General features: G+C 34.5%; 1 protein-coding gene across 1 annotated transcript in view; it reads right to left on the minus strand.

Annotated features, from left to right (window-relative positions):
- Iqub (IQ motif and ubiquitin domain containing) overlaps positions 1-17383 on the minus strand; it is a 56930-nt gene that overhangs the window by 38725 nt on the left and 822 nt on the right. Inside the window, exons 2-6 of the mRNA XM_076853537.2 lie at positions 14567-14701; positions 10905-11066; positions 10645-10817; positions 10254-10409; positions 4389-4599 (exon numbers count right to left, since the gene is read on the minus strand). Of these exons, the coding sequence (XP_076709652.2) occupies positions 4389-4599; positions 10254-10409; positions 10645-10817; positions 10905-11066; positions 14567-14701 (837 nt within the window). The remainder of the gene's footprint in view (positions 1-4388; positions 4600-10253; positions 10410-10644; positions 10818-10904; positions 11067-14566; positions 14702-17383) is intronic.

Consider the following 17383-nt stretch of genomic DNA (forward strand, 5'->3'; position numbering starts at 1 on the left):
TGAACTCCTCCTCCTGTGACTCCCCTGGACTCAGACATATGCATCCGCCCTCCAGGTAGCCACTTATGGAGGATCCTGCTGTTCACTTCAAGCTTCTTCCTAACAAACTGCAAGAAATAGCTTTTCTCCAGTTGATTCTATTGAATGGTGGACCCAAGAGGACCTCAGATCACCTTGTTACTTACTCACTCTCTCTACTGTGTAGTGCCTTCTGACAAACACATGTCTCTGTTAAAAAAAAAATCTTGGGAGTGCTATACATCTCAATGCAGCAACACTCTCCAGTATCCAAGGTAACTGTGGGCTCTCTCATAGTTTCCTAGTTTAGAGAAAGACTCCAATCTACCCTCCTAGGCATGGTGTAGGCAGCAGTCTTTTGTATTCCCCAAACAAAGGGAACATATTCCAAAGCTCCCCTAGAGGACTCTCTTGAAGCTCTTCTCACTTGACATGTAGTGAGAATAGCATAACCCTCTGCCCTCACCCCAAAGCACAGCCCACAGCCGTGGCTCCCTCCAAAGAACCACTTTATTAACCTCTTCAAATCCTCCCCCTTTTCCTCTTCAGGTGTTTGATCCTGCTGAATAATCCCTAGGACAAGGAATAGTTCCCATCTCACTTCTTTTGTAAATTATTTCTGAGGAAGAGGGTTTGTCTCACATGACAAATATCCTGATCTCACCTACTGGGCCCTCTGTGAAAAATGAGGCAGAGTAGTAGTCCTGCACACTCTCCAGGAAGGACACAATGAGAAAGACAGAGTGGTGAATGCTGGAGAGGACAACGGACCAATTAAAATTTTCATAATCTCCTGTAAGGAGTATAAACTAGTACAATCTCTGTAAAATCATTTAGCAGGATCCACTAACGTTGAATATATGCCTATCCCACGAATGAGAAATTCTACTCCTAGAAATCCACTCCCAAGAGAAATGTACACATATCTTTACCTAAAGACATTTGTGCACCACTACTTGTATTGGACAAAACTGGGGTGGAGAGACAAATCCATAGTACAATTAATATATCAATTGTGGTGCATTCATGGTATGGCATACTCTATAGAAATGAGAATGAACAAACAAGGAAAAATCTCATGATAGAGTACTGAATTTTAAAAGCCAGATAGAAAATATTCCTTATAAATAATTCCACTTATGTAAGAATTTAAAAATTTTTACTCAACCCCAATTATTTCAGACTTTTGTTGAAATACAGGATACCTAGGTACTTTTGTAGCACCTGTTTTCTTCCTCTATTGTCCCTCATGACAATTCAGAGTAGTGAAGGAAGTCACCCTCAACATATTGCTATAAGAAAAAAAAAGACATAAAAATCAAATGTTGGCTAGAAATGGTTTTGTTTCAATATATCTCAGTCACATTTATTTCCTTAACTTGACTTCATTTTGTTTTTATTATAGGAAGACAGCTTGTCTTGAGGAAAAGTGGTTTCCTATTATGAATTTAAACTGTATAACTGTCTCTATGAGCCACAAGAGGGCAGCAGTTTCAAGGACCAGAGTTAGGAATATGGAATGAAGAAAACTATATTTAATAGAAGAGCTTGTGAAACAAATTTTAACTTATTATTCCAAGTTTTTAATTTATAATTTTAGAATTGGAGGAAAGTAAGATATGTCTTTCATGAAAAAAAATCTTGTTTAACTTTTGTTTTTCTCAATAAAAATCGTGTAGATTTATGTGACATATGTGTTCTATTTTGATATACAAGTTTTGAATAAAATTATTTACCATAAAATAACAATTCACATATACATATAGACCCTGGCACTTTTTAAGTACTTTCATACATATAATGTTTTATATTTTTTTACTTTACTAAGCCTTCTGAAATAGATGTGCCAGAAACTATGGAGTCCTTTTTATAGATAAAGGAACTAAGGCTTAGAAGTGAGTAACTTGTTCTAGTTAACACTAATAATAATTAGAAAAGGCAGAATTTCATTCAACATGTTTTCCAGTATTTTTCAGAGTTGTTTGTTAGACAAACAAAAATAATCAAGGCAACCTTTAGTTAATTCATGTATGAATTTAGATTATTATTATTTTCATGGATCTCTGCTCTAACATAAGGTTAGTTTTATAATTATCCTCCAATACTGACACTTAAATTAACCATTGTTATCATCTCACAGAGAAAATTAAATAGAAATGAAGTTTACAATAAAATAAACAGTATTCCTAGAGAATAATGATTAGAAGAAAGAGGATAGCAGATATACAAGTCTATGAAAGCTTGAAGTTACCTTAAACACTGTTACACCAAGTTGTAAACATTCCCACATCACTTGATTTTTCTGTTACTGAAGAGATAAGTGTTTGTTAGGCCATGTGTTTATTTATTTCATCTCCAGTAAGTAGGGTATTATCTCATAGATATTTAAATACACTCAAAATCCAACATTTAAACTTATATACAATTTGAGAACATGACGTGAGTAACTGAACCAAAACACCATATAAGGGGGCCAGATGCAGTGGCACATTCCTGTAATCCCAGTGGCCCCAGGAGACTGATGCAGGAGGATTTCTAGTTCAATGCCAGCCTCAGCAATTTAGTGAAGCCCTGAGCAACTAGTGAGACCTTGTCTAAAAATAAAAATAACTGGGGATATGAGTCAGTGGCTAAGTGGCCCTGGGTTCAGTTCCTGGTTAAAAAAAAAAATTATGTAAGGAAGTAAAGACAGAAAAAAATATCACTTAAAATTAATATTATGAATAATCATAGAAAAGTAAAAGACTAATTTCCTTGAATAAAAGACTTTCTTCAACTAAAAAACAAATGACAGGCTATTTTCCATTGTTGCTCTGGGGTTTTTTGTTGTTGTTGTTTCTTTGTGTGTGTGTGTGTGTGTGTGTGTGTGTGTGTGTGTTACTGAGAATCAAGCCCAGAGTGCTTTACCCTTGAGGTAAATAAACCCTCAGCCCCTTTTATTTTTATTTTGTGACATGATCTTGCTCAATTGCCCAGGTTGGCCTGGAACCTGTGATCTCCTGCCTCAGTGTCCTGAGTAGCAGGCATTTGTCATTGCACCCAACCAAGCCTACTTTAATGTTTAAAACTCTAAACAGAGGTATAGACACACACACACACACACACACACACACACACACACACACACACAATGGAATATTACTCAGCTGTAAAGAACAATGAAATTATGGCATTTGCCCATAAATGGATAAAACTGGAGAGTATCATGTGAAATAAGCCAATCCCAAAAACTAAGGTCAAATGTTCTCTCTAATATGCGGAAGCTAATCCAACATAAGGGCAATGGGAGAGAGAAAAGGGAACAAAGGAGAGGGAATTTTATCAAAACAGAGGAAAGATTAGTAGATTAGACCAAGGGGACTGAAGGGATGAAGGAGGAATGGGTAAAGGAAGAAGAGTGCAATGAAATCTGACTGCACTTTCATATGTACATACATGAATACAGCACAGTGAATCCCAACATCAAGTTCAGACGTAAGACACTGACTTAAAAAAAAAAAACACACATAAATTGCAGAAATATCAGTAGAGTAAAGGGAGGAGAGTTAATAGAGGGAGAAGGGGGGAAGTGCTGGGGACTGAATAGAAGCAAATTATATTCCCTGCTTTTGTGATTATGTCAAAATGTATCCTCTGGTGTTATAAATAACTAAAAAGAATCAGTCAATAAATAACTGTTAAAAGATATATTGTTATGAATTGTTATGATATAAATGAAAAGGGTAGGATAAGGAATACGAGATGACAAATAGTATATCCAAGTTATATTGTCAGTCACAAAACCCTTGAGTAGTTGACATTTGTCCTGAGATTGGAAGATAGTCCATTGGGAAAGGGCTTCAAGAAAGGCAGAGGTGTGTCTGTCACCCTTTTTCAAGTAAATGAAGCTTTTCATTTACCAGTGACTAACACACATACTGTAGAAGAAACAGGATATAAATCGTTCACCATTATTATTATTGGGGGGTTTAAAAGGTATCGTTGAGTACCTTCTCTAAAGAGCATAGTCACAGGATGCTGGATTGAGGGATTTAAACAGCTCACCTCTGAGTTCACAAACTGCCCAAAGCATCAGAAAACCAGGTGAGACAGTGCTTTCTCTCTCTCACGTGAATAAGGATCAAATGACCCAATATACCTAAACTATATAGTTCACACAACAATATGTGCATTTGTTAGCATGAAAGCATTTTTAATGTTGTTTCAGCCTTAATTTCTGTCCCAAATGTAAGATAATATTCATCTAACTTCAGATCAGATTATCAAGACTTCTCCCTAACACGCCTTTCTTTTGTCTTCAGTAAAACTGTTTACCTATTAATGAAAAATTTCTAAGTTAATATTTTATTCAAAACCTATGTCAAACTTACAGTTTAGTGCATTATAAAGAAGTTCAAAGTCTTCATTTGTTTTAGGATTATGCCTCCGGTGATAGTCCAATTGCGTCCATTCTTCTTTTTCTTTTATTTTCCGTAGTTCTTCCTGGGCTTCCCACTCCAACCTCAACTTTTTCTGTTCTTTTAGTTCCCTTACAAAGACTTTAGCATGCCATTGCCTGTAGTAAGTCTGTATTACTATCGCCTGTATTTAAATTAAAAAGAAATAAGTGCCTACCATCAACTTTTTGATCAGACAATAAAGAAAGGCAACAATGATTATTTCAATACCAATTCAGCACTAAAACAGTGCTGAGTCTGATTTTAGCTCGGTGTTAGATATTCTTACATATACGAACATAGAAGCCACAGATAATACATGTCACTGCTATTTGTCTTGTAATCTAGCAAATACACCTTCACAGTATAATGCTTAAGAGTACAGACTCTGGAGTTAGACTTAATTTGAAATTCCTCTCTGCTACTTAGTAAGTAGATTTATTTGGGGCAAGTTGCTTGCCATCTCTTTACTTTAGGACTCTCATTTATAAAACAGTGATAATAGTATGCTTAGAAAGTGCTGAGCCTCCCAGGCATGGTAGTGTATGCGTGTAATCCCAGATGTTTGGGAGGCTGAGGCAGGAGGATTGCAAATTCAAAGCCAGGCTCAGCAACTTAGGCCCTGTCTCCAAGAAAAAAAAAAAAAAATTAAAAGGGCTTGGGATGTGGCAAATAAATTAAAAGGGCTAGGGATGTAGCTTGGTGGTTAAGTGCCCCTGAGTTCAATCCCTAGTGCAAAAAAGAAAGAAACAGCTTAGCCCAAGTCTGGTACATCACATTACAAATCCTCGATTTATACTATAATTTTTATGAATTTTTGTTATTTCTAGCTCATCTTAATTGCCATAAGCTAAGGCACATATTTAAAACAAAACTATATTTCCTAAACACATACAGGTATATGTGGAAACCAGCAAGGATTAGATAAAAGAGAGACATACCGAAGAATTAAATTATATGAAATGGAAACATATTTGGCAGTATTCCATAGTATTAACCCCTCAAAACTTCATGATATAACAGAGTTTTATAACTTTATTTATAAACTCAAATAAAATGTGGGGAATTTGCATCAAGATTGAGGACAAAACATATGCTGGCACATTTCTTTCCTGCTTCCTAATATCTGATAATTACAGCAAAATGTGTAAAGCAGAAATCAATAAAGTCAATGGATCATACTGAATGGGTCACCCAAGGGAATAGAAATTTTAAAGAATCCCCTCAAGCAAAGAGACAGATGGAACATACTACAGAAGGAATCTATAGCCTAGTAGTGCACTGAAGAGGCAAGCTAGAAGACAGAAAAATGGCCCTGGAACTGCTTCATGCCCCAAACTGGCGGATTCTCTGAGCAGAAGGGCAGCCAATCCAGTACCTGCCTAAAAAATGCAAATAGGACATGCTCCTATTGAACAATTTAGGTAAACAGCAACAGAAATATGTATCCCTAGGCAAGAGTGGTTAGTGTGCCCAAAGGCTGGTGAGACTGAGGATGTATAGAAATGCCCTATCTAGAAAAATAGCTCTGTCCTAGAATCAAGCCTTATACTGTAAAACCACAGGGATTAGAAAGTGGTAAACATGCTGTTAGCACATTGCATATCAGCAAATTAAGTTCCAAGTTTCCAATTCTGTGAATATTTAAGTGAAATTAACAAAGGTGAATTAAAATAGGTTAGAAATCATAACCTAGAACATTTATTTTATTATATTAATTAATATTATTACATATGAGTACTATAATTATATTATTATCTAATTATGTATTATATACTACATTTAAGTTTTTATAGGTATTACACATCTGGGATGATAGAACAAAATGAGTTAAAAATTTCAAATCTTCTGAGAGTAGATACCCCAGACTAACCAAGCATTTGAGGAGAGCCAACAAAATAAAAAGCCCCAATCTATTCCTGCTTGAAACAGAATTAGTAGAAGAGTAATTCTCAAAGAGTAGTGGGAAGACCAGCAGTATGGGCATTATCTAGAAAATATCAGCAAGCAACCAGCTTCCAGCACCCTCCCCTTCCAGCCCCTTGCCCAGCAGATCACAACAGCTCTCCAGGGGATGTGGAAGCTGAAGTTTTAGAACCACTTTATTAAAGTAAAAGAAAACAGAAAACAAGACTAGAGGTAGTTAATGTTTTCAGTGTAAAATTCCATCAGTATAAAACAGGATTAAAAACAAAAACCAAAAAAGGACTGTGGAAAAAATCTTTACTTTTGAAAATTAAAAAAAAAAAAGAAACAATAAAATATGTGTCAGTTTGGGTGGTTATTAAACTTTTAAAATTTATTAAAGACACCAAAACAAGATTTGTTTAAATAACAGGAATTTTCCCCTTTTGTATGTCCATCTGGTCACTGGCGAGCAGTTTAGGGCTGGTAGGAAAGCTCTGCCACAGCAGTTAACAAATTGCTTCCTACTTGTATGTCTCACTTGGCTGATCCACTTATCATCATCATCTTCCAGCCAGTAAGTAGTGGGAAAGGAACAAAGAACACTTTAAGAGCAACTCCTGAAAGTGCCTCACATCACTGCCCTGCAGACCCTGTTGTCTAGACTTTAGTTACATGCCCCCCCTGATTTACAAGGGAGCTTGGAAATGTCATCTTCTCTGGACAACCATGTGCCCAGTTAAAGCTTCAGTACATGGGAGAAGGGAAGAAAGAATATTGGCAGAGATTTGTTATAATCTGATCTGCAGAATGTAGAGACTGAGAAGGAATTAATAAGCAGAAACTTAGGTGAGAAAAATCTTTTAGAATGCAGAAGGAAAGGTCACAAAAGTTAGAAAGCAATGAAGAGAAAATCAGAAACATGAAAGATAAATCCAGTCATTCCAAAACATGTCGGATACAAGTTACAGACAGAATGAAGAAATTTGATTACAGAAATCACTCAAAATAAAATAGAAGAACATTTCCCAAAGCAAGACATGAGTTCTCAGAAAGGGTCCATTACCAAGTTTCAAAGGCAACATGATAACATTACAAAATACTAAGGATAAAGTGAAAATCCTAAAAGCTCATAGAAAGAGGAAACAAAGAAATTAGAATCAGATCAATATCTGACTGTCAAATATAGCTTCAAAAGTTACAAAGGAAAATAATTCTGAAAATAAACTTAAATCTAACCTTTCATACCCACTCAAATTAAAACCCATATATGAGGTTCATTCAGTAAGGACTTACATGGTTCACTCCCTATGCATAGTCTCTGAAGGAATTACTCGAGAATGTGTTCCAGCAAGAATAATAAATTCAAGCAGGAAAATTAAAGCAGGGAAAAAAGGCTTCAAAAAGACTTATGAAGCTAAATATATTTTATTCAGAAAAACAAATATATGTATCAAAGCAAATATTTAAAATAACAATGTAGAATTATAATTATATTGTAAATTATATTTACTTATAATTCTAAATCCTCACTGTATAGGAGGAATAGGGAAGGAAGGAAAAAGAAAGGAAGAAAATTAATGCATATTAAGATTCTTGTTCACAGAAAGGAAATACAGCAAGATTACCCATGCATTTGGCATATAAACAAAATAGACATGTTTAACAATTTTTTAGTAACTAGTAGAAAATGCATATTAACTTATAAATTACCTACTCTAAATTATGAAAAAACAAAAACATGAAAAAGCTGATCAAGCCAACAAAAAGAATAAACAAACAAAAATGATTAGTAAATTAACAAGATGAGATGGCAGAAATAAACACAAATATATCAGCCACACATAATATAATCTTGCTTAAAACAAGAACTATTAAGCATTGAACTCTAAAACCTTTTTAAAAAATAAAATGAACATGACCCAAGTGGAAAGGAAATCAATGAGGATAAAAGGACTTATTAAATGGAAATTGACTCCTCATATAGCCTTTTAACAGTTCACGGCCCACTCCTCACTTTGACCTCCCACAAAATCTCCAACCCACCTTCCAAGACTCTCTGGGGCCAATGTATGTGGGTTTTGATGCCAACCCTCTTGGCAGGCATTTAGATTTTAACTGTTCTAGTAAGCCAAGTTACACACTCCATTTGCTTTACAACTTCAACAAAGTCAACTGATATTTACTCTTCTCTTTTCTCTTATATTCTTTGATATATATATATATATACATATATATGAATTTTTTCCCTTTAATATCATTTTATTGGCATTTGGAAAGTAGTACAGAGAGGGCTACTTCTCTACCTAATATCCTATGTCCTCTATTTCCTCCTACTAAGAAGATCTCAGCTTTCTGGAGGAACAATATACTAATTAACAAATGCATTTAGCATTTACTCCTTTGGGAGGGACATCACAGGACATGGCTCAGGCCAATGATATGAAAACACATGTCACTGGGTAAGGTTTTCAGGAGGAGGGCACATGGGTCATGCTCCCTTGACTTCCCTCTTGTTCCTACACAGAATGCAGATGTGATGAGAAGAGTCAACCATTTTGTCACCATACAATAATACTCTATGCATGATGAGACTGTAAAAGAGTGGGAAGATAATTGGAGTGCAGGTTCCTGAGGATATAGTAAATTACCATCCAAAACCAGAACAATAAGAAAGTAAAAATTAGTTTGGACCAAAAAAAAAAACACATCACTGTAATAAGTGACACTAATCAAGACAGCCACAAAGCTAACAGGAAACAATATTTCTCCCAAGGATGCTCTGCAGCTATAAAATGTCATAGCAATCCCTCTTTCTTTGAGTAACTATTTTCTTACTCACTGATAGACTTTCTCCTCTCAAATCATAAACTCAAAGAAACTTTATTGCTTGAAATTAGATGAGTAAGAACAAAGCATCCCAATGTTGTCGAAAAGCCTCTAAATCACTTTGACAGGGAAAGGCAGCCTTGATTTTCAACCACGGGTGCTGAACTTGGAGAACTTCAGAGATAACTTCAATAGCTCTTCTAATTTCATTCCCAAGAGAACAGAATCCTGGTTCACCTTGCAATCCAGACCTTGATGTTGACCCACTTACATGCTTTAACAGTTTATCAGTTATATTTGATACATACACACCAATTTTAGACATTTGTGTGGATGTTGTATGTACAGCCTTCCTGTATAGAGAAGATCAAGAGATTACTTTGCTTAAACTCTACCTGCATTTCAATTTCCCCTGAAATCTCACAACTCTATCTTTTCCCTTGTTGGGTAAATATTAATTTAGATTAAAAACAAAAACTCATCAGGCCGGAGTAACTGGGACTGATAAACCAGGTTCAAAGCTTTCCCTGCAGTGAGTGGTCTCCCTCAGGATGATGACTCCACAGACTTGACTTTTTTGTATTCCAGGTCTGTCTCTCAAAATAATGCTAGGAGGTAGATCCAACTATGTGCTCTCTATAAGAGATCAAATAGGTTGAAAGTTAAAAGGTGAAAAAAGATGAATTGTATAAGTGATACCAGTTAGAGTGGCTAACTCTCTTGTGCACTCTTGTTCTATCGAGTTTCAAATAGTCTGGCAATCTCCCTACATGATTCTACTGTGACAAGGAAGGGTTAAGGCCAAGGGACAGAAGTGTTGAGGAAGCTAATAATGGCCAAAGGTACCTGAGAGTCCCTAAAGACAAGGGAAGGGTTAGGAGCACTTAGCGTCTGGGTTGCTTATAAGAGGGATATTGGAGATAGGTCTGCATTGACTATCCATGAACCATGACCCATACACATATGGGTTCTTACTCAGGCTGGTGTGGCTTAGGAAAACATACACAGAACAACTGGCTTTATATATTTAATTTTTAGTATTTATTCACAATGAAATTATCTTACCGCATTGAATCTTCGAGCATGGTATTTTGCTGCTGAAAAATAATCCCCTGGTTTTAACAGTTTATCAGTTATATTTGATACATACACACCAATTTTAGACATTTGTGTGGATGTTGTATTTGTAGTTTGTTGCAGCTTTTTTCTCTGAGAAACTGTCTAAAATAAAAACAAAACATTTAGGTAAGTATACATACTTAAACATACCATAAACACTGACTGTGAAAATACACATACAAGAGAGAGAATATTTTTCTACTCAGTCCAGTAAATTTTGTTTTTACTATCTTAATTGCCACATAATAAATGAGGAGAATTTGAGAAAGTCATATAGTATACAACAATTGTTGATTCCATAGTTTCAGAAACCTAAATGGAAAATTAAAAATATTACCTGGGTGTCCCTGGAAAATGCTTTTTTTCCCCCTCGGATATATTTAGGTACAGTTTGGGTTCCAGCATTGTGATATTCTATTCCTGTTATTTTATGCTTAAATCCACCAAGAAATGGCTTATGAAAATCAGACTTTATAATCTCAACAGTTACCACCTGGTACTGATTAATGCCTAAGGAGATAAAAACCAAGACTGAATGGAAGTTCAGTTACAAAGGAAAACTAACATAGTTTATCTGAAAGACATCAAATAACTCACCAATTTGTACAGTGACAGTTAGGATTTGAGAGACATCATTTAATCCCTCTATCCTTTTGATTGGATATTGATCTGGATTTGTAGAAAAGAGTTCCAGTTGTATAATTTCCTGTGGCTTAACTCCATGTTGTATTAAAGTCTCATTATTTTTAAAAATTATTCCTGAAAAATTTTAAGAAGTTTTATGACAAAAAATGGCTATTTTTGTTGTTGTTTTAGTTATGAAATAAAATTATATATGAATAGATAGTGTATAACATGAATTTCTGATATATGTATACATTGTGAAATGACTAAATCAATCTAATATAAGTATTACCTCACATAATTTTTTATGTGTATGGTGAGAACACTTAAAATTTATTCCCTTAGAAAATTTCAAGTATACAGTGTATGGTTATTAACTATGTAGTCACCATGATGTACAACAGTCTCTAGAAATGGCTAATCATATGTACTCATTTTAAGGTGATGGAAAATATCCCAGGTGCTTGTAGGAACACATATCACTTAATCACTAAATATAGTATGAATGTTTTCCATCTCTTGCTGTAATAATAGTACAGAAAATACCATAACAGTGACTATAGTTCATAATAACCTACTATATATTTTATGAAAACTAAAAGAGAAGAGCTTAAAGCCTTTGAATACAAAGTAATGATAAAGAAATGGAAACATCCATTACCCTGATTTGATTAGTACACAATGTGTGTATTTTGAAGCATCACAATGTATCTCATAAATATGTATAATTTTTACATATTAATCAAAACAATTTTAATCTTTAAGGAAAAATAAATGTTGCCTGATTTGATCATTATACATTCATTGTATACATGTATTAAACTATCACACTGTACCCCATAAATATGCACAATTAAAATAATAATTAATAAAAAATAAAAATCAAATTCTACAATAGGAAGGATTATAGCAGCATTCCTGTTCTGAAATTCAGCATTATAAATAAAACTACAATTCTCATGTCTTCAGATATATAAATATAATAATCATGAAACTCTATAGACATTTAAAAATAAAAGCATTCTATAGCATGAGCAGAACCACATACTATAAACACTGACTGTGAAAATTCACATATATTATATGTAAATATTACACATATCCATTCCAGGAGAAGCATAATTATTTTACTACACATTTCACCCTCTGTGTTTATAAATATAGACTCAGAATTCTAAATAATCCCTTCCTGTCTCTCCTACCATAGTCAGAAACACACATAAATTAATGCCAAGGTGGAAACTAGACTCACTTTTGTACTGAAAAGAGTGAACTTTGCTTTATTTTTGTTGTCGTGGTTGTACTACTTTATCTTCTTCCCTCTCTCTACTCCACTCTGCCATTGGTATATTTAAAAAATTAACTGATCACATTTCTCTGTTTCACGGCACATGAAGATGCAATAATGTTATGTTATTGGCTGCTGTTTTGTCTCATGGAATCTTCATTGATGGAACCTATCAATCTTCAAATGTATGGTCTTCCTCAATTACAATTTTGAATTTGAACATAACAAAAGCTATACCCACAAATATATCAAACAGCACAAAACTACTTTGGCTATATTTGAGAAAACACACTCAAAGATTTGTGAATTTCAATTTCACATCCTACATTCTTAATTTTTAAAATTAACTTGAATGTCATATGGGCTTTGTTGAATAATAGCCCCAAATTTGTCCACATCATATTACCTTTATAGCAAAAGTGACTTTGCAGATTTGATTAAGGATTTTAAGATGCAGCGACTATCCTGGACTATCTTATTAAGCCCTAAATGTACTTATGTGTGCCCTTGTATAAAAAGAAAAAAAAAAAGATTTGGCTACAGAGGAAAAGACAAGACAGTATGACGGAAGCAAAGAGAGAGCTGCATCTGCTATTCTGTGGCTCTGAATATGCAAGGAAGCCAGTGAACCAAGGAATCCAAGGGATGCAACTCTAGAAGCTGGAAAGGCAAAGAGGTGGATTCTCCCGTAGGGCTTCCAGAGGGAGAAAGGCCAACTGAAACGTCATCCAAATGAGACTGATTTAAGATTTTTGGCCCCCAGAAATGTAAGAGAAATGCATGTGCTGCTTTAAGCCACTAAGTTTGTGATTAATTGTTACAACAGACCTAGAAAACTGATACAGGTTCCTAGAGCTTTGTTTTTTCCTCCATTTATTTCTTTAGAGAGTGCAGTCCCATGAAATTTGAGCTCCAGTTCCAGTCCTGGGAGAAATCATCTATCTTAGAGGATGGCTGGCATCAAATCGAGCTGTTCTATAATTGCTGCTAACATAAACCTATTACTCAGTGATAATATCTGGTACTTACAAAGAAGAAAGGTGAAGAGGACAGGGATCCCTAAGTACCTCTGGCCATCTACTACAGTCACAAAGTGTACTCTTCTCTAACTTTCAACTTTACCTTTGAGTTAATGCCCAGCAATTGCTACTTCCCTCTTTGGAGTTATATCTCCAATTTCAGTTCAGACTCTGCTACTTATCTGTCATGTGATTTTATAAAAAAAAAGTTCCCTGAGTTTCAGTTTCCTTCTCTCAGAGAAAGAGTTAATAATACTACCTACATCAAAGGGTTGCTGTGTGGATTAAATGATAATGTAGGCAAAACATTTTGCAGACATACTAACACATAGTAAGGGTTCAAAAAATAAATTAATCATGATGATCATTATTATTATTATTATTATTACTAATAATTATTTAAACTTTAGCCTTGTTTCCTTAGTCAGGCTTTAAATGTGCTATTTGCACAAATCTTACTTTTGGAGTATATTCATTATAAATTGATTTTTTAAAAAATGATTTTGAAACTTCTTTTTTCTCTGCAAACATTGTGTAGCATCTTTATAAGTCAATACCAAGACTTTTAAAACTAAAATATTAGAATTTGTTCAGACACATTGTATAAAAATACACTTTTAGCTAGGTTAGTCTGGTTCTCTATCACAGTTACAAAGACTATGTCCAATCATAATCAATCATGATTCAAGACTAATATAACTTCAATGGGGCTTCTCAATATCATCCACAAAATATAAACAAACCAGACATCACAGGAATGACCTTAACATATACAATATTCAGAAACCATTTTCAGTCTTCTTGTTCTATACATTATCCTTCATCTTATTTCTTCAATCTCAGCTCCTCCCATCCCACATACAAAATCTACTTCCAGCCACTCAAAATGTCTTATCACTTCCTAAAAGCTCCAATTTTTCTCATCTCTTTGGGACTTAGCACAAATATCATCACCTTTATGAATTGAAATATTCCATAATCTCCCAGATTTCTTCCTTCCTATTCTCATAGCTCTTTGTGCAGATTTCCAATAAAGCATTTGCACGTTATATGGAAACTCTTGCATGCAATTCTCCCCCTTACTAGTCTGCAAGCAATTTGAGAACAGGAATCATGTTTCATGTTTCTCTGTTATCCTTCACTATCAGCAAAATATCTAGAATCAAATGTCTTTAATAAAAAGGAATTAAATGAATAAATACATAACCACAAGTTAATGCTAAAATAGTAAATATGTAGATATTTAGTTTAAAAAAAATCAAAGGTCTTGACTGTTTACATACTAAAACAGGAGAAATCTTAGTAAGTTCATGAACCTTCAAACTTACCTTTGTAACTTATCTGCAGTACAGAAGGCGGGATATGTAATAAGTGTGAAAAGTGATCCTTGAGGTGTTTAAAAATAGTGTCAACTTTAAAAGGCATTATAATTTCCTGGCCCACAGGAATAAGTACAACTCTTACTAAAGATAAAAAGAGAAAATAAATAGGCATCGTCAAATATAGCAAGAGTCAGTAACCTACACTCCAAAAACAGAATTATGGGCTGACTTTTAACTGTGTGAAACACAGGTTATTTCTGCTATATTTCCTCACCACACCACAATGACATCTAAAGAGAAATGACCAACACTGAGCTACAACCTTAGGCTTTGAAAATTAATCCATAATCTCAAAATTTTTCATCAATGTTCACCACCTATATTATGACTTAAATACAAAAAGTAGCTCTAAAAATCAAGCATTTTTGTTTAGGGAGTATAAGAAAATGAGACCTTGAAATAGAAAGGTTGTCTCAGAACCTGGAAATGCATTTGAACTCCCCATTATAACTACTTTTCACAAAAGTTTACATTGTATGGCTCACAATCCACCCTACAAATAGGAATCAAGATGCTTATGTGTTGAGTAAAGCAAGGTGGCACATGCCTGTAATTCCAGTGATTTGGGAAGCTGAGGTAGGAGGAATGCAATTTCAATGTCAGCCACAGCAATTTAGTAACACCCTAAGCAACTCAATGAGACCCTGTCTCTAAATAAAATATTAAAAAGGGTTGGGTATGTTGCTCAGTGGTTAAGCAACCTTGGATTCAATCCCAGGTGCAAAAAAAAAAAAAAAAAAAAAGAGGGCTGAGGTTGTGGCTCAGTAACAGAGCACTTGCCTCTCTTATTTGAGGCATTGGGTTCGATCCTCAGCACCATATAAAAATAAACAAAATAAAGATATTGTGCCCAAATATAACTAAAAAGTTTTTTAAAAGATGCTTATGTGTTAAAAATTAAAAACTTATCATAAATGATCATCTATTCACAAATTATATGGAATAGGTATATTATAAATTATTTTACCTTTATAGACTTTAACTTTTTGTTTCAGTCAGCTATTTTGCCACTGTGACTAAAAAACTAAACTAGAATAATTGTGGAGGAAGAAAAGTTTATTTAGGGGCTCACAGTTTCAGAGGTCTTAGTCCTTAGAAGGCCAGCTCCATTCCTTAGGGCTTGAAGTGAGGTAACATCATGGAGGAAAAGTGTGGCAGAGGGAAGCAGCTTACATGATGATCAGGAAGCAGAGAGAGAGAGACTCCACTCGCCAAATACAAATATATACACCCCAAAGCCATGCCCCCAATTCCCATCTCCTCCAGCCACATCCTACCACTTCAGTTACCACTCAGTTAATCCCTGTCAGGGGATCAATTCACTAATTGGGTTAAGATTCTCAAAACCCAATCATCTCTCTTCTGAACATTCTTGCATTGTCTCACACATGAGCTTTGGGGTGACATTTCACATCCAAACCATAACATTTTTAATAGAAAGGATGCAATAAGTGATCATATTATAGGTCAAAAAACTTATATATTTCTAGATGCCAGACAAGACAGTTTTCAAAAAGCTGAGACTTTATCAACACTCCCATGGGGAAAAAAATCTAACTAGGCATTAGTCATATTAAGTTTCTTTAAACTTATTAAAAATTGTTCTCACAGTTCTCCATGAACAAAAGAAACACTTTCAGATACCAAACAGAAATTATCAGAAGGCTATTTTGTTTCTTGGTGCAAAAAGCTATGGAATTACCTTACATAGCTATAAACCAGATTTTTCTAGTTTCTTAATGTGTTTAAAATTTTAATGATTTTGTGTTTAATGTGTTTAAAAATTTTAATTAATTTAAAATTTAAAAATTTTTAATTAATGATTAATGTTTTTAATTAATGATTAAGTGGATTCTTAAGTTTTGGAATGGGAGGTATATTGAGGGAAGCTTGATAAGCACAGAGTCAAAACAACTTTTTATTTTAAAAACTCACCATGTTTTTATGTTACAATATCAGGGAATTATAGAAACACCAAAAATGGATTCCAAATTTACACTAAATAATGAAATTGAGAGATACTCAGTTCTGTTGTGTATTGTATAACATAATTAGTTTTCTGAACATACCACATAGGGTTAAACAACCCACTATAGTCAAAACTTACATTTTACCAACCAAACTGCTATTGCTATTATCATTATTAAATGACAACCCATGTTCTCCATCCTGTGAGTGGAAACTCTCAAAACACATGAACAAGGAAAGAAAAGGCAGTCAGTTAATGGTTTTCTGTGTAACTACCTTATTACTTCTCCCCTTCTCTATTATTAATAAGATTATAATGAGGCCAGGCATGGTGGTGCACGCCTGTAATCCCAGTGGCTCAGGAGGATGAGTTAGGAGGATCACAAGTTCAAAGGCAGCCTCAGCAACAGCGAGGCACTTAGCAACTCAGTAAGACCCTGTTTCTAAAAAATATACAAAATAGGGCTGGGAATGTGGCTCCATGGTTGAGTGTCCCTGAGTTCAATCCCCAGTACACACACACACACACACACACACACACACACACATACAGCTCAAATAATGAACACTGCTTTAGGGCTTTAAAATTGACCTAAAATGAGAGACAATGATTTTTCCAAGGCTAAATATATGGTTAACTCTAAAAAGACTATAGAAATATGTAAAAGCAGCATAATACAAGGAACATAATACAATGAAACTAGGGAATCAGGTTTCTAGCTGTGTAAAGCAATTCCAAGTTGTCATGCAAAAGGACTGTAATTGTACTTAATAATTTTTCTACCATTTCTCAAG

This window comes from Callospermophilus lateralis, chromosome 1 (genome assembly GCF_048772815.1).
Source record: "Callospermophilus lateralis isolate mCalLat2 chromosome 1, mCalLat2.hap1, whole genome shotgun sequence".
In the NCBI taxonomy this organism is placed as follows: Eukaryota; Metazoa; Chordata; class Mammalia; order Rodentia; family Sciuridae; genus Callospermophilus; species Callospermophilus lateralis.